At 58.8% G+C, this 26,613-nt stretch overlaps 11 protein-coding genes across 11 annotated transcripts; 6 read left to right on the forward strand and 5 right to left on the reverse strand.

Moving 5' to 3' along the window:
* Positions 1-834: 834 nt before the first annotated feature.
* EHS24_009317 (uncharacterized protein) lies at positions 835-1,714 on the reverse strand (the record flags this gene model as incomplete). The annotated part of the gene is made up of 4 exons (XM_028624606.1): positions 835-1,217; positions 1,257-1,481; positions 1,536-1,626; positions 1,664-1,714. The coding sequence occupies 4 exons, from the start codon at positions 1,712-1,714 to the stop codon at positions 835-837; spliced, it is 750 nt and encodes a 249-aa protein (XP_028474774.1).
* A 2,410-nt stretch (positions 1,715-4,124) lies between these two features.
* Positions 4,125-4,424, forward strand: EHS24_009318 (uncharacterized protein; the record flags this gene model as incomplete). Its single annotated transcript, XM_028624607.1, has 1 exon — positions 4,125-4,424. The coding sequence occupies one exon, from the start codon at positions 4,125-4,127 to the stop codon at positions 4,422-4,424; it is 300 nt and encodes a 99-aa protein (XP_028474775.1).
* A 187-nt stretch (positions 4,425-4,611) lies between these two features.
* On the reverse strand, positions 4,612-7,641 carry COX15 (Cytochrome c oxidase assembly protein cox15; the record flags this gene model as incomplete). Its single annotated transcript, XM_028624608.1, has 9 exons — positions 4,612-4,663; positions 4,710-4,883; positions 4,929-5,356; positions 5,416-5,503; positions 5,558-5,619; positions 5,670-5,815; positions 5,995-6,274; positions 6,321-7,005; positions 7,055-7,641. 9 exons carry the CDS (start codon positions 7,639-7,641, stop codon positions 4,612-4,614), a joined length of 2,502 nt encoding a protein of 833 aa, XP_028474776.1.
* An 849-nt stretch (positions 7,642-8,490) lies between these two features.
* On the forward strand, positions 8,491-9,299 carry ARD1_2 (N-terminal acetyltransferase A complex catalytic subunit ard1; the record flags this gene model as incomplete). The annotated part of the gene is made up of 6 exons (XM_028624609.1): positions 8,491-8,511; positions 8,564-8,633; positions 8,701-8,788; positions 8,868-8,971; positions 9,029-9,157; positions 9,217-9,299. 6 exons carry the CDS (start codon positions 8,491-8,493, stop codon positions 9,297-9,299), a joined length of 495 nt encoding a protein of 164 aa, XP_028474777.1.
* Positions 9,300-9,423: 124 nt separating this feature from the next.
* Positions 9,424-12,002, reverse strand: AFG2 (AAA+-type ATPase; the record flags this gene model as incomplete). The annotated part of the gene is made up of 5 exons (XM_028624610.1): positions 9,424-9,624; positions 9,669-11,147; positions 11,186-11,457; positions 11,510-11,716; positions 11,759-12,002. The coding sequence occupies 5 exons, from the start codon at positions 12,000-12,002 to the stop codon at positions 9,424-9,426; spliced, it is 2,403 nt and encodes an 800-aa protein (XP_028474778.1).
* Positions 12,003-12,644: 642 nt separating this feature from the next.
* On the forward strand, positions 12,645-15,225 carry EHS24_009322 (uncharacterized protein; the record flags this gene model as incomplete). The annotated part of the gene is made up of 12 exons (XM_028624611.1): positions 12,645-12,777; positions 12,845-12,926; positions 13,056-13,077; positions 13,137-13,361; positions 13,412-13,519; positions 13,560-13,648; positions 13,692-13,767; positions 13,804-13,916; positions 13,960-14,233; positions 14,272-14,375; positions 14,415-14,452; positions 14,492-15,225. 12 exons carry the CDS (start codon positions 12,645-12,647, stop codon positions 15,223-15,225), a joined length of 1,998 nt encoding a protein of 665 aa, XP_028474779.1.
* Positions 15,226-15,737: 512 nt separating this feature from the next.
* Positions 15,738-19,184, forward strand: EHS24_009323 (uncharacterized protein; the record flags this gene model as incomplete). The annotated part of the gene is made up of 8 exons (XM_028624612.1): positions 15,738-16,135; positions 16,315-16,776; positions 16,825-16,833; positions 16,890-17,025; positions 17,077-17,561; positions 17,611-17,847; positions 17,896-19,044; positions 19,097-19,184. The coding sequence occupies 8 exons, from the start codon at positions 15,738-15,740 to the stop codon at positions 19,182-19,184; spliced, it is 2,964 nt and encodes a 987-aa protein (XP_028474780.1).
* A 194-nt stretch (positions 19,185-19,378) lies between these two features.
* On the reverse strand, positions 19,379-20,273 carry EHS24_009324 (uncharacterized protein; the record flags this gene model as incomplete). Its single annotated transcript, XM_028624613.1, has 3 exons — positions 19,379-19,498; positions 19,549-19,658; positions 19,709-20,273. 3 exons carry the CDS (start codon positions 20,271-20,273, stop codon positions 19,379-19,381), a joined length of 795 nt encoding a protein of 264 aa, XP_028474781.1.
* A 642-nt stretch (positions 20,274-20,915) lies between these two features.
* EHS24_009325 (uncharacterized protein) lies at positions 20,916-23,282 on the forward strand (the record flags this gene model as incomplete). Its single annotated transcript, XM_028624614.1, has 5 exons — positions 20,916-21,315; positions 21,353-21,721; positions 21,762-22,306; positions 22,345-22,653; positions 22,707-23,282. 5 exons carry the CDS (start codon positions 20,916-20,918, stop codon positions 23,280-23,282), a joined length of 2,199 nt encoding a protein of 732 aa, XP_028474782.1.
* A 38-nt stretch (positions 23,283-23,320) lies between these two features.
* On the reverse strand, positions 23,321-24,328 carry EHS24_009326 (uncharacterized protein; the record flags this gene model as incomplete). Its single annotated transcript, XM_028624615.1, has 1 exon — positions 23,321-24,328. One exon carries the CDS (start codon positions 24,326-24,328, stop codon positions 23,321-23,323), a length of 1,008 nt encoding a protein of 335 aa, XP_028474783.1.
* A 335-nt stretch (positions 24,329-24,663) lies between these two features.
* EHS24_009327 (uncharacterized protein) lies at positions 24,664-26,189 on the forward strand (the record flags this gene model as incomplete). The annotated part of the gene is made up of 5 exons (XM_028624616.1): positions 24,664-24,954; positions 25,193-25,355; positions 25,506-25,603; positions 25,666-25,744; positions 25,870-26,189. 5 exons carry the CDS (start codon positions 24,664-24,666, stop codon positions 26,187-26,189), a joined length of 951 nt encoding a protein of 316 aa, XP_028474784.1.
* Between the last annotated feature and the right edge of the window lie 424 nt (positions 26,190-26,613).

The raw sequence follows: 26,613 nt of genomic DNA on the forward strand, positions 1-26,613 counted from the left end.
GAGAGTCTTGTCCAACTGTACGTGGTAGTGCGAGTCGCACGATCGGCGTACCAGCGACTCACAAAGGCGTCGTCAACAGTCCCCTCGAGTCGACAGTTGACCAGTGTTTTTTTACCTGTACTGCGGTCTGTCGGGTTTTAGTAGTTGGTGGTGGTGGGTGGTTGACAGGTTATCTTTTACCAATCGCGACGCGTCGGATTCACGGTCCTGTCGCAGGACGCGTATTCCAAACACTGGCGACACGTTGGTTGCTCCTTCTCACCTCCTCTTGAGATTGAACCTATGCGTTTACAGATCTCTCAGGCCCACGCCAACACTGTTCGCTCGGCTGAGGACTAAATCGAAACAGGAGAGTACGTTCGTGCCGAGCTCGTTGGTGGTAATGCGCCTCCGGCCGGTCCTTCGCTGCTACTGTTACTGAACACTGATGAATCCCAGTCACAACCAACCCTAACTGAATACGGGTTCTCTCGTAACCTTTGCCTGCGGATTTCTACATCATACCCCATATGAGGCCCTGGTTGAGCTTGGTCGCGATGAGGGCCCGTCAAACCTATCTCTGCGGCTTGAGGTCGGCGATCCGCAATCAGCAGGCGGGTCATCTCACTCTGCTTCTGGATTTTATCGTTTTGGACCCTCATAGCCTTTAGCTCACGCTCTGGCTTGACCAAGCCTCTGGCTATGTGCCAAACGCAGAAGAAGCTTCAGACGTTTGAAACAGGTAAAAAATTGAAACAGGCTTCATTCCTCTCTACCGTTTCTTTCCCCAACTACAAGTTAACGGCCACCTTCTGGTACAATCTCTGTTACAACCCGGCCATCCTCGCTGTCGCCCTACATCGATGACGTCGACGACATCGACGACATCGACGGCAGCGAAGGCAGCGGGGGCAGCGGGGACATGGAACGGAGGTGTTCTCTCCAGGCGACAATGTCGTCGATGTCGGAAGCCTTGTCTTGGAACTCCGCGATTGCCAAGCGGTCAGTTTCCCTCTGTTTCTGGAGCTCGCCGATTTCAAGACGGTCGGCCGCGCTTTGCTTCTGGAGCTTGTCGATCGTCGCCTTCATCTCCTCGAGCTCGCACTCCATCTTGGCCGAGCGGGACATGGCGTCGGACAATTGCATCCTGGTCTTGTGCTGTTCCGCCAGAACGAAATCAATGACCTTGTTGAAGGCGCCCAGCTCGGTGTCATGTGCCTTGTGACGACGCTGGAGGTCTGGATGTCAGTCTACACACAATCTTTGATGCTACTCACCCTGGATCGCGGTCACAGCAGTGTGGCGCCCAGCTGCAACCTGCTCTCTGGTTAGGAGACCCATGGGACCCTGCAGCGTGTTGCCGGTTGATGCGGATGTTGCGGCCGACTCAGTGCTGGATTCTGGGGTAGCAGCACTGGCGGACGAGGAGACTTTCGCCCACTCTTCCATCAGCCTGGCAGCACAACGTGAGGCATCGTCCGAGTCGCCAAGCTCCTGCGCAACTGCCGCTTAACTGTCAGCGTCATGCCCAGGGTGTCTCAGCTCCGAACACTTACTGGCGTCGACTCCGCGGGGGAAGGGGTGGTTTGGAAGTTGGAGGGGTGTGCATTCCTGGCCCCCATTGACGCAGGAGGCGCAAGGTTGTTGCTGTCGTCAGTGTACTGCTTTGGTGATTTGCACTTACATGGTCGCACACGCTGTCCGTCTGAACGCATGGCGCACAGGGGACGGGCATCTTGGTGGATGGGATCCTGGCAAAAGGATGGATGCGAAAGAGAGCAGAAGGATGAGAGAATGGAAAGAAGGAAGAAAGGAAAGTAAGAATGCGCCCCCTCCCAGATGTGTGTACAGTCATGTACAGTCACCCTTCCCACCCACGACCCACCGGCCGACCTCTTTGGCCACCTTCACCTCAAATAACTTCCGCCGCTGTGTTTTGTGCCCCCACCTCCCGTCACCGCTCCTACTCTCGTCTCGGGTTCGTTCGATTTGACTGCCACCGGTACTGCGACGAGGCGGACGAATTGTTTAGAGAGACCCGGAGGAGGACTAAGAAGGCGTCAACGCCATAGGTAGGAGTACCCAGACGCTCTGCCGATTGGTGTCCTGCCGTCCTCGTGAGACATTGAATCTCTATGTATGGGGCCGACGTCTCGCCTGGTGGGTCACTCCTTCATTTCTGGAATTTCTGGCCCAGTCTTACTCAGACGTGGGTTGCGAGTTCCGCTCCTTCATCTTCCCAGTGGCCAGTAAGTAGTTAACCTCAATGCACCTGTGCAGAGATCAGAGACTTGCACCCGTCATGCCGCGCATCCTGAACGACGGCCTTGGTAGACGCCGAAGTAGGTTAGCGCCTAGGACCTTAATGGGGTCAAACTCTCCACCACACCGAGGTACACACACACAGGCCGGTGGCCGGTGGTGAAAGAGCCTCAAAATGGCTACCACCTGTATTCGAGGCTAGGGGGGGGGGGCGCGACGTGACCGCGGGCACAGAAGCGAGGAGGCGAGTGGCATATGATACACACTTATCATTCTCAACATCGTCTTCGCTCCACTGCCCACCCCTACTTCCCAACCCCTACGCCTCGCGCTGCTTATGGCGGCACTTCCTCCCATCTCTTCGCCGCCCGGGCCCTATACCCCGGCACTCTTGCCGTATATACTACCCCCTCGCCGACATGTCAGCGGCCCCTACTTTCTCCCTCTTCCCTTCCGGTGCAAGGTCATCCTCGACGCTGTCCTCTGTGGCGCAGCGCTTGCTGGGTGCCGTCCACCACCGCACTCGCATCCCACCGTCGTGCCCGCCCCCTGCGGCAGGCCCTGTTGGGCGCGACGAGTCCTCCTGCGAGTATGCGCGATAATTAGTTAATTAGTACTGCCGAACGGTCATTAGGAAATGTTCGTCGGCGATCAAACTCACGCGCGCAAATCTAATGGTCGGCCGAACAACTCACCCGCCTGAGAAACAAAATACTTTTCACCCAGTGGTTTCTGTGGAGGTGTAGTGCGTTTTCGGGGTCTTTTCAAATGCCCGTGGTTAATAAGTCATTACGAACCGCTGCCCCATTAGGATGAAAACCTAATCAGCACGGCCGAACAACTAACCCGCTTGAAAAACACAACACTTTTCGCCCGGTGGTCTCTGTGGAGGTCTAGTACGTTTTCGGTGTCTTGTCAAATGCCCGTGGGTATTGCATCATTAGAAACCTCCACCCCATTAGGATAATAAAACCTAATCCGCACGGCCGACCCACTCACCCGCTCGAAAAACACAACACTTTTCGCCCGGTGGTCTCTGTGGAGGTCTAGTGGGTTTTGCCCAACGATGCAACACAGTGAGGACGACGTGGAGCCGCCACTCGCCTCCTTGCTTCTGTGCCGCGTATGGATGGCGTTAGACGCTACTGCCAGACGATACGGTTATGGATGCCACCCCGGTCTATGCGGAGGATGAGCTTGCATGAGAGGGTCCAGGGGGTCATAGTGTCTCGAAGGGTGACTTTGGCATCGGGACAACAGAATGCTGCTATTTTGACTAGAGAAAACATGTAGCTATTCCGTGACTTGCAGCTGCGCAACTGGGCCCACTTGCATAGCTCAAGCTGGCCCCCATCTTGCCACTCGCCACTCGCCACTCGCGTACTCACGATGACCATTCACCGCTCGGCGCGCAACGGGTTTGTTACCGGTTGCCACATGACTCGCACGTGTCACAACTATCCCACAGTTGTCCCCTCACCTCCCGAATCCTCCGCTGCAAAAGTCGATGTTCTCCTCGATTCAACGACGTTTGACCCGCCAGCAACACCAACAACAACACACATACACACATACATCTCCAGGCGTCGCCCACCCTCTCTTCCGCGCGTGCACTACCAACTCCCCGTCACCTACCCCTTCCCCCCGTAAACGACCCAGCCCATCATGTCCCTCGTCCGCCCCGCCGTGCGTCCCCTCGCCCGCGCCCCCATCCCCTCGTCCTCTCGCTCGGCCTCGTACCAGCGTCCAGTCAACCAGTGGCCTGGCAAGTCGCACGTCCGCAAGGCCCCCACTGTCCCCAACCCCTCCCCGCACTGTACGCCCAGAAGGTCGTCCTCTCCGACGGCTCGACGTTTACCTCGTACTCGACGGCCCCCGTGCCCATGATCAACCGCCTCACCCGTGACGTGACCAACAACCCGCTCTGGCAGCCTGGATCCGAGCGCCGCGGTCTGGGCGACAGCGGTGTTGAGGAGGGCCGTGTGGGCCGTTTCCGCCGCATGTTCGAGGGTACCGATGCCGCCGCCGCTGCTCCTACTGCCGACGGTGCCGCCGCTCCCGCCTCTGGCTCGCAGTTTGCCGAGGCCGACCTGTCCTGGATGTCCGAGGGTGCCAAGGAGGAGACTCTCAGCGACAAGCAGCGCCAAGGACCCCAGAAGAAGAAGGGCAAGGGCAAGAAGTGAGCATGAGGAGGACCATAGACGCTTTTTTTGTTTGCAATATACCATGCACCTTTCAACCATCGCAAACTCAACTGGCAAGTGGCATAAAACATGGAGCATTTCAGACAGGTCCTTCCTATATAAACACTGCTACTGGATCACAAAGGGGGGTGAGGGGCATATAACACGCGTCTTTAAAACCAAACATCTAGACCACCTCGTCCGGGTCTCGGAAGTGCTGGGCAAGGAGCTTGTTCATGCTGGCGGGTGTCAGTTGTGCAAGCTGAAAGCAGCTAGTGAACTCACGTGAACATGTGAAGCTTGTCGGTGTGGAAGACGGTCTGCATGACCGCGTCGCAGAGGATGAATCGCCTGTCCGAAGGGTCCTGGAGGTCGTTGGCCTTGACATAGTCCCATATCCTCTTGACGGTCTGGGGACGCGAGAGACGTTGTTCATGAAGAAACGCGCCGAGCGCGTCACTTTCCGGGTCAGCAAGCCTGGTCTTCTTCTTCCGAGTCTCTCACCTCAGGATGAGCTCCTTGTTAAAGGCTCCACCGCCACCACCGCGCTTCTTCTTTGGCTTGCCGTCACTCGCATCCGAATCTTCAACATCACTTGCGCTGCGCTTCTTCACCTTGTCCTTCTTGGTCTTCTTCTTTGGTGTTGGCGCCGCCGCGCGTCGGCTTCCGCGGGCACCGCGGGTGGCAGCATCGTACTCGGCCTGCATGCGGGCCGCCATGGCCGCATCCGACTCGACCTGGTCACCGCCCTTGCTGGCGGGCTTCTTGGGCTTGGGCTTGCGCTCGACGAGAGGTTCAGGCTGGGAACTCGACGGGGCGTGTCCGCTAGAGTGAGGTGCGCGCGAGTTCGAATTGGACGCGAGGGGCTTGTCATTCTCATCCTCGCTCTCGCCATCGCTGCCGCCAGCCAGCTCCTCGTAGATCTCGCCAATCTAGCAATGGTGTCAGTGACGAGTGGATTAGGCTGGGGCCCGCAGGAAGTGCAACTCACGCGCTCGTCAATCTCGCCACGGTATTCCTTGATGGCAGCCGGCTCCTCACCGTCGGTGACGAGCTGCTTGCGTACCGCCTTGGCCGAGCTGCGATGCTTGGTCAGTTCGGATTCGCCTGGGCGACACATAAATGCTACTCACACGGTGGAGAGGTCGCTTCCTTTAAGAATCTGCCGGATACGCGGGACCAAGCCGACGACGTACTGTTGTTGTTTGTGTTAGACGGCAGGCACAAACATGAGTGGTTACTTACAGCGGACATGGCACTGGATGGTATGAAGCTGGCAGAGGGACGCTGGGGGATGGGAGGATGGATGGAGGAGGATGCGCAATGTTGCTGGGGGTGATATGTGTGCTTTGCCCGCGGTTGTTGCGAGAGAGTGGCCAAGAGAGAACCGACTGAGGTCATCGATCTCAGCAAACGCGCCGCCGCCGCACCGGGCAAATCACGGAATCAAATATTTCAATGTGAGAGGCCATGTAGTTCATGTGCTATATAAAAATGAGTTGTGAGGTAGAGGTTACAAACATGCAAGGTATAAGGTTCTAGGCGCTCTTTTTCTGCTTGAGCGCACGACGCAGGGCCTCGACCGCACGGCCGGGGCGGCGCATCGAGCCGGCAAGACCCATGATACACGTGAGGACAACGGCGGCGCCGGCCTGGTGCGCGGCGGCAAGAGGAATGGGGACGAGGTAGATGAGGGTCGAGATGCCGAGGGCGACCTGGCCAAGCGCGGCAGCAGCGGTCCAAGCGGACCAGCGCTGGGTGGCGCGAGGGAGCGCGTTGGGGCCGAGACGGAGGACAGGACGGCGTGCGACGAGGTGCTGGAGGATGAGGAGCGTAGCAGTAGTCACGGCCTGGGGTGGGTGGTCAGTTTCAGGATTGGGGGAAGCATTAGCTTACCATAACACGGTGGTCAAACTGCGCAGTGACGGGGTTCTCGAGAGCGTTGCGCCAGACAAGGTCGGACTGGTCTGCAGTCTTGGAGTAGCGGGGATCAAGGAGCTCGTTGACGGGGGGCATGATACCCTCACCCATCATGGGGAACTCGTTGTAGACAAGACCGGCGTCGAGACCGGCAACAAATGCACCAGTAACGGCAGTGACAAAGACCATGGCACCGAGGACACCGATGGCGACACGGAACTTGCGAACAGCGGGCGAGTTGAGGGCGGTGACCAGCGAGTCAACCTTGGCGAAACCTTCCGAACCAGAGCGCATGAGCGAGGCCAGGCGCTCGTCACGGCGGAGCGAGACGGCAGTGTAGACCATACCAATGTAGAGAGCGAGAGCGGCCGAGAGGTGCGCGGCGAGACGGTACTGCGAGACGCGGGGGACCTCCTTGTTGTCGAGAATCTCCTGCTTGAGACCAGAGGCGACCATGTACCAACCAATCGCGCCCTGGGCAGCAATACCGAGAGCAATGGCAGCAAGCGTGGTGGGAAGACCGCGAGGGAGCTTGTAGCGGGCGCAGTAGTAGATGGCAGGAACGACGAAGAGCACACCGAGAGCACGACCGGCAATGCGGTGACCCCACTCCATGAAAAAGATCTTTTTGAACTCCTCACGCGTAATGTTGGCGTTCATCCTATTGTGGGTTAGCAAAGAGAGGTTCCAGTAAATGTGGTATGACTCACATGATACCCTCGGGGGAGACCTTGTACTTGTCCCACTCGGCCTCCCACTCGGCGTCCGTAATGGGCGGGCGAATGCCCGTGATAGGGTTCCACTCAGTAATGCTCAGGCCCGACTCGGTCAGACGCGTGAGACCGCCAATAACGATGATACCAAAGACGAGAGCCGAGCATCCAAAGAGCCAGATAGGGAGAGAGCGGGGGATCGTGCGGACGTCGGGGTTCTCTGTGGACGAGCTGGATCCGCTGGCAGCGGCGTTGGCCTTGACACCCGTAGCACTGGTCGAGAGGTAGCGCGAGGGAGTGAAGAACGAGCCGCGCGATGACGAGTATGGCAGGTACGACTGGGCAAAGAACGATCCCGCCGAAGGAGGTGCGGGCCGGGTCGCGGCAGCAGTGGACGACATCGACAAGGTCGGGCGGGGAGCAGCGCGATTGAGACCCGAAGCGGAGGTCATGAGCGACCGGAGTGCGAACCTGCTAGGCATGGGGGCGGCAGCGGCCCGGCGCGGGAGCACGGTGGTCCTGCTGCATCGTGCTGTCGAGGCGAGGGCACGGAGAGCCGCTGTTGGCGGCAGAAAGCCCGACATGGTTGGTGTAGAGATTTGTGCAACGACGAGAACGAAAGTCAATAGACCCGACAAAGACAAAGGGCATTGAAATCGCGTAGACTCGGAACAATGGCCAGGAAATTAAAGCCACATCATTGGCTGCAGTGGCAGAGACGTTGTGGACGCTGTCTACATTGCATATGCCTACACCACAAACTCTTGTAGAAGATCTGTATTATGATAAGATGGAGAGCAAGCAAGGCATACTGGCGAGAGTGTTTACTGAGCAGACCCCTGTCTGGCTCGATGACATACACCCAGCGGGATGACAGCCTGACGAGAGCCGGGGTGCCACCTTTGCAATTCGAACGCAACAGGCGCTGTTGTATGCCAAGTGCAGGTATAGACTCTCTGTGGCACCCTTGTGACCTTGTGGGGCGTGAAAGGACCTGCTCAGAGAGGCTGTGCTACTCCAGAGCCCATCCAGGAAGAATATATAAGGTTGCGAAGTGGACAGTTATTGATTGTCGTGGTGGTCAACGAATGACCCTTCCTTATTAGCAACCACAAACAGGTGAGAGCGTGTATATTATCTACCTCCTAGCAACTGCGCTATTCCCATAAGAACACATCGTACACTCGCAATGTTAACAGAAACTCGTTGGCAGTGTGCAGTGGCATTGCCGTCAGTAGAAGGATAGATAGAACCTAACCCATTAGCATTTTATTAGACATATGTATCCTAACCGTCCTTTAAATATTAATGTTTACGTAACACCATTTAGATGACCCCTTCCACCTTTCCAACTGCCGAGATTGCTCCCTGGTTCTGGATGGACAACGAAAGTCAGCTCCTCGCAACAACACACCCATCACAATCGGCCCACCATGGACATCAGGCAAGCAACAGTGAGCTTATGACATGGCGTATGCGTTTGGCTCTCGCTCACACACACACTAGATCGAGGACCTCCTCGGCATGCAGAATGCCAACCTGCTCAACCTCCCGGAGAACTACACCTTCAAGTACTGTGGGTATTACCGCAAACCCGCTGGTTACAGCTGAGGGAGGAGCCAAAAAGTGTGCTAACAGTACAGACCTGTACCACGCTCTCACCTGGCCCGAGCTGTCGTACGTTGCTGTCGACCCCAGCGGCCGTATTGTGGGCTACATCCTCGCCAAGATGTGAGTGGAGGAACACCGGCCGACGCTGGTTGGCATGTCCTCACCCGACGTAGGATGGACACAACTGACTCTATCACAGGGAGGAGGAGCCCAGCGCCGAGCCCAGCGGCCACGTCACCTCGATCTCGGTGTTGAGGCCGTACCGCCGCCTCGGCCTGGCCAACAAGCTCATGAAGCAGTCGCGTGAGTTGGCCACCACTTGCCGTCGATTGGTAAACTGACAACGTATCCTTTTCACAGAGGAGGCCATGGTCGCGCACTACAACGCCTCGTACATCACCCTCCACGTTCGCAAGAGCAACCGCGCCGCCATCTCGCTGTACCGCGACACGCTCGGATTCGAGGTCCACATCATGGAAAAGGGTTACTGTGAGTGTCGAGTTGTGTGGGACCTCCCCGTCGATGACAAACTCTAACGACACTATCAGATGCCGACGGCGAGGACGCGTACGGTATGCGTTACATCTTCCCCAAGAAGGAGGACAAGAAGGAGGAGACTGCGTCGGCATAGAGCGGGCAGGCGCGGGCGGGCGGGGCGATTGATCCAAAAACCCTCATATATCCTGCATGTATTCTATCTAGCACATGGTTTTATCTATCTAGCATCGTCTAGAGACGAACAGGGCGCGCTCCTCTTATGCGCTCCTGATACCTGACTGGTCGCGCCACTCTTCAAAGAAGCGGATCATGTCGGGCGTGATGCGCCGGCGAACGGTACGGGCCGAGTGGAGGAGGTGCGAGATCTTGACGTACGGCGCGTCGAGGTCCTCGTTCATGGCGGCGAGGGCCGCGTCCTGACAGATGGACCCGACTTCGGCACCGGAACAGCCATCGGTCTGGCAATGTCAGCTGAAGCCACGGTAACCACGCGGTAACTTACAATCTGGGCAAGCTGGTCAAGGTTCACTCCAGGCTCAATGGCCATGTTCCTAAACCTCAGGCGGAAGATGTCCTTACGAGTAGCCAGGTCGGGGGCGCCGACATACAAGATTCTGTCCAGACGACCGGGACGCGTGAGCGCCGTGTCGAGGACGTCGGGGCGGTTCGTGGCCGCCACAACCGTCACACCGGAGAGGGACTCGATGCCGTCCATCTCGTTGAGGAGGGAGGTCAGGACGCCCGACTGGACATCACCGCCGCCACCCCCATCACGCGACGATCCCAGGGCGTCAATCTCGTCAAAGAAGACAATGGAAGGGGACGCGGCGCGCGCCTTGCGGAATACCTCACGGACAGCGCGCTCGCTCTCGCCCACATACTTGTTCAGCAGCTCGGGGCCCTTGACCGCGATAAAGTTGATACCGCTCTCCGTAGCGAGTGCCTTCGCAGTCATGGTCTTGGAGCAACCGGGCGGGCCGTACAGGAGCACACCACGAGGAGCCTCGACACCGAGACGGGCAAATGTGGCGCCATGAGTGAGAGGCCACTCGACACACTCGCGGAGCTTCTGCTTCACGTCGTCCTGGCCTCCAATGTCTGTCCAGCGGACAGTCGGGGTCTCAACAAAGACCTCACGCATCGCCGAGGGGCGAATGGTAGGCAGGGTAGTGTTGACATCGGCGGCCGTGAGGAGCGGAGAAGGCTCGCTCGCCGTGTGGTTGTCTGCCCAACGTTGAATGGCGGTCGTGGCCGACTCGCGGACGAGGGAGACGAGGTCGGCTCCGACATAGCCGTGCGTGCGGGCTGCCACCGAGGTAATCTCAGCTTCGGTGAGTGAGTGGGGCATCTTGGCCAGCATAATGTTGAGAATGTGCGCGCGGCCAGTTGCGTCGGGAATGCCAATCTCAATCTCGCGATCGAAACGGCCGGGACGGCGGAGGGCAGGGTCAATGGCGTTGGGACGGTTTGTGGCCGCGATGACAATGACTCGCTCGTTCGAAGTCGAAGCGCCCATACCGTCCATGAGCGTGAGGAGCATGGCAACCACACGGCGCTCCACCTCGCCACCCTCACCACCGTCACGCCTAGGGCACAGCGCATCCACTTCGTCGAGCACGATGATACAGGGGCTGCGTTTCCGGGCCTCCTCAAAGATGCCACGCAGGCGCTCCTCAGTCTCTCCGTGGAAGGCTGACGAGAGCTCGGGACCGTTCACAACGATGCACGAGCAGCCAGGAGTGGACGAGGCAATGGCACGGGCGAGTGCAGTCTTGCCCGTACCGGGAGGGCCGTGGAGGAGCAGACCACGAGGCGGGGTAAGGCCAAAGCGGGTGAACAGTTCGGGGTTGTTGAGTGGGAGGTCGAGCAAGGCTTTGACTTGCTTGATTTGGTGGTCGAGGCCACCCAGGAGGTTGTAAGATGTGGCACCGGCTTCGGCCGGAGTGAAAATGTTGATGTAGGATGGAGGTGCGGCAGAGGACTAGATGTCAGCTGGGATACGAGCTGTAGGCAACTTACTCCTGTAGGATTGGCGCCTGATTTGCTGTCCGTTGAAGTAGGGCCCTTGTCACTCTCATCTTCTCCCTCAAACTTGATCTTGGTCCTCCACTCAGCCTCATAGACGGGAGGCGCGTCCTTGAGGGAAAGAGCCCCCAGGTCGCTGGCCAAAGCGTCGGCACCAGCACGGGGTGCCGCAACCTTTGTCGAGACGTCGTAGCCAGTGATAACAAAACGAGTAGCAGTGTCACCGAGGGTAATCTTGTAGCCCTCGTTAACATACTTGACAGCAGCTGTAGATAGCTGTCAGCCAGCCGTTCCAGTTTTCTCCCAGAAAGAACGTACTCAGAGCCTCCTTGACAGCGGCACGCTGCCACTCGAGCTCGCGCTTCTTGCCAGCCTCATCCAGATCCTCCTTCTTGGCAGCTGCCAAAGAAATCTCCTTCACAGTGACGAGCTTGAGGACACCATTGCTCGTCTGGGGAGGGAAGCGGAACATGTCCACGCTGAAAGCGCCAATGTTGCCGATTTGTGCAGGGGTGAGAGCGACGGCTGGGTGACAGGTTAGCAGACTACCAGATCACCTCAACCCACTGTCTTCCTCAATCCCAACGCGCGGCCACAACTGAGCTACCACCCACCCGATGGGGTTGTCCTCGCCTGCCGCGGCTGGGCCGGAGGCCTTGAGCAGAACCCATTCGCCTGCTGCAAGCTTTCGTGATCTGAGGAGCTCGGGGGCGAGGTGAGCGCGGCGGTTGAGGCGCTGGGGAGGCGCATCAGATCCTCCAGCCTCTAAGTCGATGGGTGCGATAGTGAGCGTCGCGAATGGTTCTGCCATTGTTGTTGCTGGGGTGGAGAGTCGGGTGTCGAATGCACTTTTGGTGGACATGAACAGGAAATGATGCACCCGGAAATGAATTGATTCCGTTCTTTGCGTAGCTGGGGCCCCAGATCCCAATTGTTAGTCTCTCGGTCCGGTTGGGATATGGGGCAACGCCATTGTGCGGGGTGTGAGATGCTGTCAGACGATGCAGTGAGCATGGCCTGCATGTATGCCTGTATGCATGAGATAATGGGGGATGGGATGCTGAACCAGGTGGCAAAGGTGACAACAGTACAGCAGCCGAGTCCCCCCGTTGTCATTGGCAGAGGTGTGGCTCAATGCTCGGTGGAAAGGCAGGTTATCGCCACCCACACAGCAGGCATTTGCCACCGACATCCCCCCAGCGGAGAGGAACAGGTCCGTTCGTTTGGTGTGTTCTTCTCTCTCTCTCTCACCCTCATCATCATATCCTCCCCCTCCTCCCCCCCATCCGCTTCCATCCCCCCACTCAGCCATCCACAACGCTCACCACACCTACTCATGTCGGCGCACCCCGCCGTTCCCGACACCCAGCCGGCAACCCATCCCGCCGCCGCCGCCGGCTTGGCAGCGACATCCCAACCCCAATCTAGCTCGGCCAGCTCCGCGAGGTCCTCCATGACTCGCACCAGAGCACAGTTTGACGCCGACACTGGCGTCGACCCATCCATATCCCCTCGAGTCAAGGCCGCTCGTACAGAGCTCACCACCGACGCCCCGACCGCCGCCGACACGATGCCGAACCCTACGGGTGAGACAGGGGTTGCCGCACCGACGCGGGCCTGCTTGGCACACCCGAATTGGCCGCTGACGCACAGTTCACAACGACCACGGCCACGACGAGACGGTTACCGCCAGTGCTACCACGCTCGCTCTCCTCGAGGAGCTCGAATGCGGCATGTGCGCTGGCGTCTTCATCGAGGCAAGTCCCACTCCCTATACACCCTTTTGCCGCCGCCTTGCCCGACGATGCTGACCTTCCCTCCAGCCCATGGCGCTTAACGGTTGTGGCCACGTCTTTTGTGGTAGTTGCGTCCAGCAGTGGATCAATGTGAGTCGCGCCTCCACTTCCCAAGTTCACCCCCCTTGCTCACACACCGCACCCTTCAGTCTCTTCCGCGATACCCCGCATCCCTCCTCCCAGGCGATCCAGTGCCCGAGCCCGTCTCTTGTCCACACTGTCGCCACGCCCCGATCCAGACCGCCACGCCATCGCGTGTGGCCAAGACAATGGTCACCCTCCTCCTCGAGCGTCACCCAGACTATGCCCGCTCGGCCAATGAGCACGCCCAGGCCGAGGAGCTTTACGCTGCCACCGTCGGTGGCGTCCTCACTGTATGTGGCGAGCTGTAAACCAGGCTGTGACACGCAGCTAACCACTGTAGTTTCCGGTGCCCCCTCCGCCGCCGAGGCAGCTCCAACGTCACGAATTCTGGCGTCCATGCCGCTCTTGCTATCCCCAAGAGGAGGGTGCATGGAGGTGCCCGGTGCCAGTAAGTGCTCGCCTTTAACCAAATCTCACTCTCGAACCAGGTTCCTCGCTTTGATGTGCCGTCCGAACGCGACAGGTGTCTCCGTGCCGACGGCGTCTGCCCCGAAGGCCACAGGCTCTGTGCCGGCTGGTAGGGCGTTAAACTGAGAGAGCCTGCCATTGACATCTCACAGCGACCGCCTCTCTCCATCCAACGGGCCTGTTGGTATCAACTGCGGCATTTGTGGAGAGGGTTTCTGTGGCGATGCCGTGGGTTCGCGTACTTGCCACTTTGCTGACCCTCAGGCGTTTGGCTGCGACTGCTCGCCCGTCTCTCAGTCCAAGCCCACCAGCCAGTTCAACGCCATCGCTTACGTTCTCGAGGACTGTCCTTCAGACATGCTCGCGATGGCGTTCAAGTGAGTTGCTCATTGCGACCGTTTCACATGGCTGACACGATAGGGACAACTGGACCGAAATGTACCACCTCGGCGTCTACTTGGGCCAGAACGAGGCCACTCTCAAGGCCGGCGATATTTACAACGCCATTCTCGAGTGGGTTCGCTCCCCCGAGGGTATTGAGTCTGGTGGTCTCCTCGGCCTGATGACCCGCGCCGACATCAACTTGCGTTTGCGCACGGGTATGGCCGACGAGATGCAGCATGCGGTCATGGCCGTTGGCGAGGGCGAGACCCAGGCTGGCATTTGTGGTGGCTGCGCCGATGAGATCTTTTGCGTGAGTCTGACAGAGCCAAGACTGAGGCTGATGACCAGGCTGGCATCTTCGAATGGTGGATGCGCGAGCTCAAGAAGCCCGAGGTGACCAACGGGCGAGCTGCAACTATGCAGGGTCGTCCGAACTGCAAGCATGGCAGGAAGTGGGTCGACCACATGGTTCTCATCCTAACCGTTACCAGATGCACCAAGCAGGACAGTGACACCCATGCAAAGAAGTGTACGTCGAGGCAAAGACCGTTTTGGAGCTGACATCTAGTCAACCACATCTGTGACCCCCTGCCGGCCGACGAAGCGGCCCAGATCCAGCAAGACGATTCGATTCCCGTTGGCGAGCCAGCGAGCGAGCGCACCGAGGTGACTGCCGATAATGCCTCTGACAGCGGCTCGGATTCCGATGACGAGAAGGAAGAGGATTCACGCTCCTACGTGGACGTCGGAACCCAGTACGAGTCGTCCCCTGAAGGTACTATTATGGTTAGGTACAGCAAGGAGACCATCCACCCTGGTTGGAGCGTTCCTACCACTACTTCATCTGGCGCGCTGCCAATGTTCAACCACCCCAAGGGCCCTTCGTCTGTTCCATCGGTCTCTATTGCCAATCTCATCAACGCGGCGCCACCACCCCCACGCCCCCAGTCTGCCAACACTGCGGGTCCCTCCTCTTCTTTGCTGCGCGCGTCATCGCCTCACGCGTCTAGTAGCAGCGCGCCCCGTGTTTCTGGTTCGGCATCCTCACCTCTGACCGGCGCGTACTCGTGGCCCACCTACTGCGGCGCGCACACGCCCCCACCTCTTCAGCACTCGTTTGCGACCAATGCGTCCTCCACGCTGTCGTCTGGTCCGAGCGGCACGCTGGCCAAGATGTCGTTCCCGCCCTCCCTGATGGCCAAGCCACCCCACCAGACTGCAGTGACGCTGGGCGGGGACCCCAATGCGATGGTTGCAGGCCCGTCTTCCTCGACTTCTGGCGCTGCGGACTTTGACAGCTAACGGCTGTACACTTGTAGTGTCTTCGTTTGTAGTGTTTTGTTGTATATAGTTCGTTGGTGTTTCCCCCGTTGCCTGTGGTCTGTGGCGCCCAGTACCGCACGCTGCGACCCTCAGTTGGAGGCCGTTGCCGCAGAACAATCGCGAGGTTTTGCCGCCTGGCCACAGGCAGGCCCGCTGTTGTGAGCGGGGGCGGGGCGCTGGGGGTGCTAAATGGGGGTGACATGTAAACAGCGCCATGCTTGGCTGCTGTCAAATTTGATTCCGCTATTCTTCTCCTCCCCAGAGCCTTTGTGAACGAGCCGTCCTCGTGTGTCGTCGACCCGCTTCCCCGCATTCAACTCGACTTTACAACAACTACACCACAGTCATCCTCATCCTCACCCTCACCTACACGCTCGCTCGCACTAGCAACAGAGTTACCCGTACTTGGACCGAATAAACCTTTAACACATTCGACGGACAGCCAAATCACACGCCGGGTATCTCCGTGCCAGTAGTTCAACACCGCAGCCATGTCTGCGCCTTCTGGCGTCAACATCGCCGCCGCTCCTGCCTCATATGACGGGGCTGGGGAAGCAGCGGGGCGCGTCGGTATCCAGCCAGCCCCCTCTAGCGACAAAAAGCGCAAGGCTCCCCCAACATCCTCGGGTGGGCGTGCCAAGGAGCGCGCTGGATCAGTGACCGAAGAAGAAGGGTCGGCAGCGTCGCCGGGCGCATCTGCTGCTGGCGGTGGAGCGACGAGCGGCCAGAGGCCTCGCGAGGCCAAGCGCACGCGCGTGCACTTTTCATGTGTGGAATGCCACCGTCGCAAGCAGAAGTGTGACCGCAAGGAGCCGTGTTCACAGTGTGTGGCACGTCGTGTCCCTCACCTCTGTCGCCCCTTTCTCAACGGCGTCGAGGACCCTAATGCGTGAGTGTCCATACAGAGGATCTTCTTTTCCTCCTCGCTCTACTCCGCCGCAACAGCCTTAGCCGCCGGGTGCTCCATCCGGCCTGTATGGGGAGGCGCGCGCCACTGGATAGCGGGGTGCACAGACCTTCCTCTTCATAGCCCAAGAACTCTTGTGTTTTGAAGCTAACAATGAACAGCAACTCGGATGTGCACGCCCGCCTGGCGACGATCGAGGGCATGCTCACTCGCCTGGTGCAAGTGATACCCCAGGCTATCCAGAGCCGTCCTTTAAGCTTGGACGCTTCGAGTCCCGACGTGTCATCAATCGCAACCCAAGGCGAGGATGTCTTCCATCCACAATCCGCACCTCCGCCCCAAGCAGCACAGGAGCCACCACGCCAGATCTACCCTCCCAAACCACCGCCTTCAGGCCTCTTCCCTGCCAACCTGTCGACCTCGACACCTGTTGGGCGCTCAGGCTTTGGCTGGGGTTTGAGGGAAGGTCGCATGATCTGCCTGTCGGTCGAGGACAATGCCGAGCTGCGCGACCTGCTCATCACCCTGCGCGAGAGTGGCGTGACCAAGAACCATCTCGAGTGGCTTATTGCCGGCGTTCCAGGTCGCCGAATGGCTGATGGTCTGGTGGAGCTCTACTTTAGGTGAGTAGCAGCACCCGCGTTTGTTTACACTTGAAGCTGACTGGACAGGGATATCGAGTATGTCAACAACCGTGCAGCGCATCAATGCCTTCATTCTACTAACATATATGCAGCTGGACTCGATACAAGATGAACCGCCCCCTTTTCGAGCGTCGTTACCAGGCTTTCTTCGACTCCATCGGTCGCAACCCCACGAGTCCCAAGATTGACGCCGACACGTTGAAATGGCTGCCTCTAATGTTCATTGTTGTGAGTGGATGCAGTCCTGGAGTGTGTGGCATGCCTTCTGACATGGCTTAGCTTGCAATCGCCGCTCTCTCAGCCGGTTCCGACGTCATGCCTGCAGACGAACAGCTTGCCTGGTCGCGACGCTTCTACGGTTCCGCGCGTAGTGGTCTCGAGTACGCCAAGGCACTCCAGCGCGACAACCTCGACGTCCTCTTTGCGGGCCTGCTCGCTTCTCGCTACATGCTTCTCACTCGACGACCAGCCGAGGGCTCCACACCACTCACGACTGCCTTCCAGCTCGGCCTGTACCGTGACGGCACCGTCTTGAATCTCTCAGACAAGCGCGAGGTGGAGGTCCGCCGTCGTGCATGGGCGATGCTGTACCACCTCGATCGCACCATTTCGCTCCTTGTTGGTCGTCCCGCCTCCATCTCCGACGCCCACACAGACGCGCGTCCGCCCGCAAACCTCGACGACGAGGAGATTGAGAGCGGAGACTTCGACCCAGCTGGCCACCCCATGACGAAGCCTACTGTGTACACTTACGTTATTGTCAGGTGAGCTCTGGCGTGGTATCCCCTTGCGGAGCAGGCTGACATTTTACAGGCACCGGCTGGCGGAAATTATGGGCCGCATTGCGTACCATACCTTTACCATCCAGCTTCCCGACTATGCCACCGTCCTCGCTCTGGACAAGGAGCTGCTCGCATGGCGCGACTCACTGCCCCCCTTCCTGGCGATGATCAACCCTGACACCAGCCTCGACCAGGCCAATTCGTACCTCTTCGTGCAGCGTCACCTTCTCGCGTGCGAGTGGTACTACACCCGTATTACTCTCAACCGGTGAGTCACACCTTCCTGCCTCTGGGATCGAGAACTGACATTCTTTAGCCCTTACCTCCTCCGCCGAAAGTCGCAGGACGGCCGTTACGCCTATTCGCGCAACGCCGCCATTGAGTCGGCCACTGCCGACCTGCTGAGCCGTCGCTCGTTTATGATGGAGAAGGGCGACCTCATCATCAACAGTGGTGGCTACCGCGTGCTCAACTCGTACATGGTCCTTGGTGTCACCATCAAGCTGGACCCAGAGTCCCCGCAAGCAGACGACTTGCGCCACCTTCTCAACGTTGTGTCCGGCCGTGCCCGTGATGAGCAGGGCCGTCTATCCGAGCCCATTGTCAAGGAGGAGCTTGCCATTGTGGAGTTCCTTACGGCCAAGAATGCGTCCAAGCCCAGTTCCAATGCTTCCGCCGGCAACGCCAACGGTCAGCAGCGCGCCGAGGGCACCGACGAGAACACTCCCGTGGACCTACTTCTCGGTCTCGCCAAGACCAACACGGGTCGTCGTGCGGCAGAGGAGGAGAAGCGCCAGCTCCGCTTGCAACAGCGTCGCGAGCTCGAAGAGCAACGTATGGCTCAGCGCCGGTCCATCTCTGCAGGCTCGATCGCCACCAACGGCAACGTCATGTCGTCTTCCCCATGGGGTTATGTTGCGCCGCAGATGCCCGGTTTGGACGTGCACCAGCCGTTCGGCGGACAGGGCCAGCAGCAGGGTGGCGACCGTCGCCTCCCGCGTCCTCTGCAGCCTCCCGGAGGCACCGGCCGCCCCAACAACGGCGGCAACCGGGACAACAACATGGACTTGTCTGACGGCTCTGTCACGGGCTGGTCGCCAGACAACCCGTTCGGTTTCACCGAAAACAAGCAGGTATCGCCAAACTTTGGCGGACCTGCGGGCAACCTTATGCCCTCGCCGCACAATGCCTTTGCGGCGGCGGCTGCTGCCGCGGCGGGAGTGAGCGGCAGCAACAACCAGCTGTCCAACATTTCGCCATACCAGGAAATGACCCTCAATTTGCCCACGCCAGAAGAACAGCTGTCCAACATGGCCGGTCAGGGTGCAGATGGACTGTTCCCTTCGACCAACGAGTTTGGCAATGCCGACGTTGGCAGCTTTGACTTTTCCAACCTTGGCGTGTCGCAGCAGGGTATGGACATGGGTTTCAACCCGTTCGCGATTCAGCAGACGGGCGACGAAGCGTGAGTGGCAGGACTGGCCGCAGTGTCATCCCCCTTGGCTAACATCCAGCAGCGCGAATGACCCTTCGCCCGATGACGAGACGACGTTCCTCAACTTTATTCTGACCAAGTTTGCGAACAGCAGCGGGGAAAACATGTAGTGTTTGCTATATATCACAGGTTTCGACAACATACCCACTTGTATCTCGAGTATGCATAGGGCTTTCAGTGTGTCTACAGGTTACACAAGTGTTTATGAAGTCGCTCGTCGGTTTGGAACAGTTGACGGGGCCGCACGCATAAAAATCAATCTCCCAGGTCACATACGTCTTGAGTCTTTCCTCCTCCCTCACCCTTACTTCATGGGTCCTAGGGCGCGGTTGAAGCCTCCACGACGGTTCATGTACTGGCGCCAAGTACGCTTCTCGTTGACCTTCGCACCACCGACGTCGGCGTTGCCCTCGACCTCCTGGCCCTGTTGGTGGTTAGCAGAAAGTCATATAGTTCAGGCATGACCAAACTCACCTTTGAAGTTCCAAAACCACCAAAGCCCATCATGGCCGCCATGGCGGCCGTGTCCTCGTCCATCTCTTCTTCTGGGGCTGGAGTAGCATCTGCAGACGTGTCGACGTCGGCTGCTTGTTGTCAGACTTGCACACTCTGGCGACCATAGAATCAGACTTACCTTCTGGCTCAATCTTGGACCCGTCATCGGCGTACTTGACACCACGCGCACGCTCCTCCTCACGCCGCCTACGGCCTTCCTCAATAGCCCGGCGGTCGAGGGGACGGTTATAGTCGCCACCAGCCCGTCCACCATCCCTTCCGCCGCCATAGCCTCCTCCACCTCGTCTCTCATCCCTGCCTCCTCCATCACGGCCGCCTCCACCTCCGCGTCCATAGTCGTAGTCACGGTCGTCCCTCTCTCGACCGTAATCGCGGCGCGACCCGGCTCCTCCGGCACCGCGCTCACGACGGTAGTCGTCCTCCGTGTCGGCATACCGCCTGTCTCGGCCATCACGCTCGCGCGGGTCGCGGGCGTATCCGGCTGGACGGTTGTCGCGGGGGTCACGAGAGTCGCGGCTACGTGAGTCTGGGTAGTCCCTCGATGCGGGTGCGCGGTCTGCTTGGGTCAGCGAGGAGGTGAGGTCGAACCCACCTGAATCGGCGTGTCGCCTGGATCCGGCGGCGGGCGAGCGACTGCGGTCGCGCCTGTAGTTGTGGGGTGGCGAATCGCGGCGTGAGGACATAGTGGAATGGTGCGTGAGATAACCAGGCCGTCACTGTGATCACTACTGCAAGAACAACGGCCCGTGATCTGTTGACGCCGGAGCGCAATATGTTAGTTGTGGCGCTGTTGGGTAACGACGTCACGTGACCATTTCAAATGCTTAATGCAGATGCCGTGACTGAGCGTGAATTGACGGCCCTTTTCCTAACTGATCCTCATGTCCTCGACGCTGGCTGGGGTAAAACGCACTATACAGGCCGCTCGACCGCCGGAGCAAAAGTGTTGCGTTTCGTGGCGGGGCCGAAAACACACTACAAGGCCACTCAACCGCCGGAGCAAAAGTGTTGGGTTTCGTGGCGGGGCCGAAAACACACTACAAGGCGACTCGACCGCCGGAGCAAAAGTGTTGCGTTTCGCGGTGGGGCCGAAAACACACTACAAGGCCGCTCGACCGCCGGAGCAAAAGTGTTGTGTTTCCTGACAAACGAATCCTAATGAATTGTACATCCGGGACGAATTCTAATAGATTTACAGGTAAGGCAATACCGTAATTACAACTACATCTGGGAAGGAACCCCCACACAAGCGTCTCCGATACGGATTAATTCACCACGCCAAAGCGTTAGTCGTCAACCCCACTCCTTCACAACATCCATATACCATGGCCGCCCTGCGCTCGTCGCTCGAGAGCTCCCTCGGGGCCCTCATAAAGTCGACAGATACGAAGCGCGCCCGCGAGCTCAAAAAGCACACCGGCAACTCTCCCCTCCCGGCTCTCGATGCTGTCGCGCTCCATAAGTCCATCTCGGCCCTTTGGTCCAAGAGCGGTGGTAACGAGAGCGTCACTGCCGAGCCGAGCTCGAGCAAGAGCAAGGATGTGCTCCGTTCAGTCCTTGACATGGTTGGCCGCGATACCGCCCTGCGTCCGGTCATCACTGGCGACCTCGCCGAACCCCTCGAGGATGCGTCTGATGCCGTCAAGGCGCACTTCCAGACCCAACTCCAGGATCGCCTCGACATGGTCCTCACGCTGTATGAGGTCGCATATGCCTCTGTTCCAGGTAGGTTTACATGTTTTGTCAAGCACTAACCTCTTAGATGCACCCGCCCTTGAGCCCGGAGCGGTCTTCATCCCCCTCTTGGAGGAGTTTACCGAGCTACTCTCCGTCGCGACCTGGCACGAGCTGTTCGGTTACGTCGAGACGCGCGCCCCGCGATTCACAAAGAACATGCCTGCCTCCAGGGGCAAGGCTCTTCCTCTGTTGCGCACGATCAACGCGTTCCAGCGCTTCCTGTCCCACACCCCTCAAGACTTGAAGCTGCGCGGGCGCGTGCAGTTGTTTGCGAGCTCGGCGATTGGCATTGCCGACAAGAGCGCCATCAACATGCGCGGAGAGTACGCCGTCATCACCACAACTTGGGAGGAACAGGTGGATGAGGGCGATGTGCAGATGGAGGATGCCGATGGTGAGCTACCGGGTCCGGCAATATCAGCTGACAACCACAGGGACCAAGCCGCTCGACTTTTACTCGACGTTGTGGTCGTTGCAAAAGTACTTTGCCCACCCACCGTCCCTTGATGGCCCGGCCATTGGTGAGCCTGCACAAACACCATTCGACCAGTTCCGGGCCAAATCCGACTTTGTTCTGTCCCGACTGTACGAGCAGACAAAACGAGAGAAGGTTCTGTTGGGCAAGAACCCTGATCGGGCGACGCGCAAACGCACCCGCGAGTCCGAGGACCTCAGCTACCCTCGCTACTTGACGGCCAAGAACCTTCTCGACTATGAGCTTGCCGACCAGCAGTTCCGTCGCCAAGTACTCGTCCAGTACTTCATCCTCTTCCAATTCCTGTTAAACCTCACCCCGGCCAGCGCCAACAAGCAGCAGTTCACTGGGGGCATGCCCAAGACGTTTATCATTGACGGCGACAAGCAGACTTGGATCACGCAGACGATCCAGGCCGTCCGTGATGAACTGCGTAACATGTCCCCGGACGGACCACGCTTTGAGGAGACCCTTGTGCAGCTCATGCAGCGCGAGAGACGATACGTGGGTTTATCGTACCGACTGCAACTGACAAGAAACAGGCACAATGGAAAAACGAAGGCTGTCCCGAGTCTGAATGGGAGGTTGCCCCTCTTGACCCCGACATGGGTCCCAACACGGCCGAAAAGTGGAAGCGTCAGTGCCGCCCCATGCGCCGGTGGCCTTACAAGCTCGGTACCGCGGGCCTCACCCGTGTGTGGGAGAACGGATACAAGGGCATGAACGACTTTACGAAGACTACTGGCACGGCCAAGACAGTGTTTGAGCTCGAGGAGGAGCTGAGCCGTATCGAGATGGACGAGGAAGACGACAAGGCTATGGGACGCGAGCCGCCTGCAGAGTATGCCGAGGTGAGTTGAGCTCTGGGCGCTGGTTTTGAACCACAGCATGCTTACAATGGCAGCAAAAGAAGACGATTCGCTGGTCCGCAATCCGCGAAGCGCGCCGAACCCACCCGCGTGTCGTCGCCCAGATGAAGGACTATGACCTTCACAAGCTGGTCGAGGCTATCCGTGAAGTCGACGAAAAGGAAGCACGATACCGTGACCGCGCACACGGCGACGCAGCGGCTGAGGAGGCGGAGACAGAGGCAGAAGCTCGGGCAGAGCATGAGGCCGAACAGGAGGCCGCAAAGGCTGATGCTGAGGAGGAGGAGACAGGAGAGGCCGAAGGTGTCAATGGCGACGCTACCGCTCATCCATCTCCCGAGACCAACGGCGACGCGACCGTGGATGGCGAGGACGTCAACATGGAGGACGGCATTGCTGCTGTCTCGGAACAGCCCACACCTGCAGCAGAAGCGACCCCTGCCGAGGGTGACGTTGAGGCCCCTGCAGATGGCGAGGCCGCTCCCGAGGGTGAGGATGCGGCTGTGACTGAGGCTCCGTCCGCCGTCGAGACTCCTGTCGAGCTTCCTACAGAGAACACGGTTGGGACTGAGCCCCACTCGCCCGAGGAAGACCTGGGCGAGGCTGAGTAGATGTAGTTTGCAGGTCGATTATGTGCTATGATTCTATGTCAACCCTGGACGCGCTCACATACAATGTCGAAGAGTCTACCTGCACCAACGGCCGCACCCCACCCGGCCAACACGATTGTGGTCGTCTGGTACGGCCTTGTAGGCAGAAGTACCCTCAGACCAAAGCCTGCGCTCATGCCGCCCAACAACCTGGTACCAGCCCACACGCGGTCGGCATCCGCCCAAACGTCAGACGCGCCGGTTGTAATGTCCGCCAACGTGGTCGCTACGCTGTCCGGCAGGCGAGCGAGAATGAATTCGGGGATGAGGGCGAGTGGCGAGAGAAACGTGCCAGTCGCTTGCGGCGACTCGTGGATTGAGGGATGGGGAGGGTACCATATCCCCAGGGCCAGCTGGAGGAGCAGAGGCAGGAGAGCAGTGTAGACGAGGGTGAGGGGGATGAGGGCCGGGAGGAACGACTCTTGACGTCCATCACGCATGGCTTCTGTACCGTCGTCCTCCTTGGTCGATTGTTTACCAGTAAACGGGTACCATCCTTTCAACCTCAAAATGACCAGGGCGAGAAGGGTGCTTGCACCAAGTTGTGCTGCCAACTCCATCCCGACTCTGACGGTGGTGAGGAGTGCGAGGGTGATGGACTGGGCAAAATCCAGACTGTGGAGAGCAGGGACGACGCGGACAGCCACTTCAGCGGCGAGTGTCGCTGCCGTTAGGCTCATTAGGTCGGCATTGACGCGTGCTTTCCTGTCGTGCACCTCGTTCCTCTGCAGGACAGAGTCCCCGTCCTTGTCCTTGACCACCTCGGTGCCTCCACTAGTCGCAGGCGGGGAACCACGGTTGAACAGGAGATGCAAGAACACGCGCGGTTTGAGGAGAACAAGATCGAGGATAATGAGGAGGGGGGGAGCCTCGATCAATGGGTCGATGAAGGCCTGGCACCGTCGCTGGAGGTGGTCAGTGTTGGTGGCAATGTCCGTTGAAGTGAACAACACGTACGCAGACTCCCAGACGGATGTTGGAAGCCGATGTATACGTTGTATACACATGGGGAGCTGGATATGCGCAAGAAGTGCACAATGGTTGTGCTCTGGCCACGGGGAGAGGCTGTGCGGTGGCCATTTGCTTGAAGAGTGACCGGTGGTGGACAAGAAGGAGATCGAAAACGCATACACGGTTCGTCAAGTCTGGTCATTATTGTTGTCTATGTGTTTGTGTGCGTCATATAACCGGGTCTATCCAGTCCCCCCATTTTGCTGCCACAGGCCCCCGTCATTCCGCCGCCGGTCGGTTACACTCTCATGGATACACATTCCCCCCACCCCTCTCTCCCGTTCTCCATCCATTCCATCTCTCGTTACATCAGCACCCCATCCCCCCAACAATGAGTACATCCCCATCGAACAACCTCCGGCCATCCCTCAAGTCTGCCCTCGCGAACACCCACAGCGGTGACGTTTCCCCGGACTTGCGCTCCCCCGGTCTCCCCGGCAGCGCCTTGGCATCACCGCGAGCTAGCTACAGTGCAGCCACGGGCACTACCCTCGGTGTCTCTGGTGTTGGGTTCCCCCGTACGCATACGGGAAGCTCCACGGTCGATGGCAAGTACCGCCGTAAAGTCGGATTCGAGGCGTTTGTGCCCCAGCCGGATGCGCTGTTCACTTTCACTTCCCAGGTAAGTCAAGTCGCGAAGGAGCTTGGTCCGGTGATGGGGTGAGAGCGCGGGGTTACGCGTCGCTATGCTGCAATATTTCTCGCTGCACGCGTAGCGAGCATGGTGGTCGACTCTGGGCATCCAGGTAACGCTGGCACCCACCGGGGGCCGGATGCCCGACGACCCGACGACGGATAAGGGAACGGGATGGAAGCGGTGCTTCTTGGATTCCTGCATCAGCTACTGACATGTTTTCCAGGCCAAGAGCGAGGGCTACAAGCGATCGAAGAATACACGTGTCTTCCTTGTCGCAGTATCGCCTGACGAGAGTGGCGAAGACGCTCTCGACTGGCTCATGTCGGAGCTAGTCGAGGACGGAGACGAGATTGTGGCCATGCGCGTCAAGGACCTGGGTGACGATGGTAAGTTTGAGTCGACGAGTGGCGAGCGGAGCGCAGCAAGTGGCTGGGAGAGGGGACTGGACTCGACGCCATGCACGTGCGCTCGAGCTTGAGTGGTGGCGAGGCCATCAGGGTTACCAATCGCCTGAAGCAGTGCTAACATTTTCACAGAACGCCAGACAGAGGAGGCTCACGAGGATCTGCGCGAGGAGGCACAAGAGCTGCTGCAAGCTGTCTTGCACAAGAATGACGAGGAGGACGGGCGAAAGGTGCGTTTTATGGGCACACACACCTGACAATCCGATTTCGGTTCCTGACACCACCCATGCAGGTCTCTGTCATTGTCGAGCTCGTGGTGGGCCGCGTGCCAGACATGCTCCTTAAGATGATCGCCCTCTACCGCCCAGACTGTACGTACCCATTAATCAGGGCGACTTTCACTTACCTGACCTGGCTTCTGGCCAGGTCTGGGAGTGGACGCTTCGCACTGAACACAGGAAAAAGAGCCTTGCAGGTCCCTGACGCGCTGGTGCAGCTCTTATTGTCGGCACAAAGGGCCAACGCTCGCGCCTGCAGAACTGGGGCAAGGCATTCGGCGCACCGGGCATGGGTTCCGTCAGCCGTTTTGCCGTGTCGCATTCGCCCGTCCCAGTCGTCGTTGTGCGTCCCGAACGCAAGGTCAAGAAGACAATGGCGCGCCGCGAGGCCGCTGGCAAGCGTGGTCAGTACGCCGCCCTCGTGGGTGACGACGACATGACGCTCTCGCGGTCACGGTCGCGTGAGCGCTCCCGTGAACGTCGTGGAAGTACGGATGCTCGTCGCTCGAGCACGTACAGTGTCGGCAGCGACGCCTGAGTTCCGAGAGTTTTGAGATAGTCGGTCGTTTTCTTGTCATCCTCGACAATATCTTACCCCCGTGCCCAAGTACTGTGGGCTCCGTTTGGTTGTATGCAATAGTTGTGAACAGTAGAATGAACACTTCTCTTGATTCTTGCTCTCGCTCGGGAAGGGACCAAAAATGGGGCTGCATAGAAAGGCAAGGGAGTAAGTAAGTACTATGGACATTGTTCTTGGGTGTGCACACAAGAGGGTTTAAATGGCGCCCGGCCAGATTATACAACGGAGCAAGCTACCTGGTCTGCCTCCAGGGTCGCGAGAAGGTGCGTCCGTGTACGTGCGCCATGCTATATGGCTTTGACTGGTAGGATTGAGACCTACGGTCGTACAGAGGGAGTGATAAGTTGGGGTGTTGCATGTTGAAGGGATAAGGGGGGTTCTT

This window comes from Apiotrichum porosum (assembly GCF_003942205.1).
Source record: "Apiotrichum porosum strain DSM 27194 chromosome Unknown scaffold_9, whole genome shotgun sequence".
Classification (NCBI taxonomy): Eukaryota; Fungi; Basidiomycota; class Tremellomycetes; order Trichosporonales; family Trichosporonaceae; genus Apiotrichum; species Apiotrichum porosum.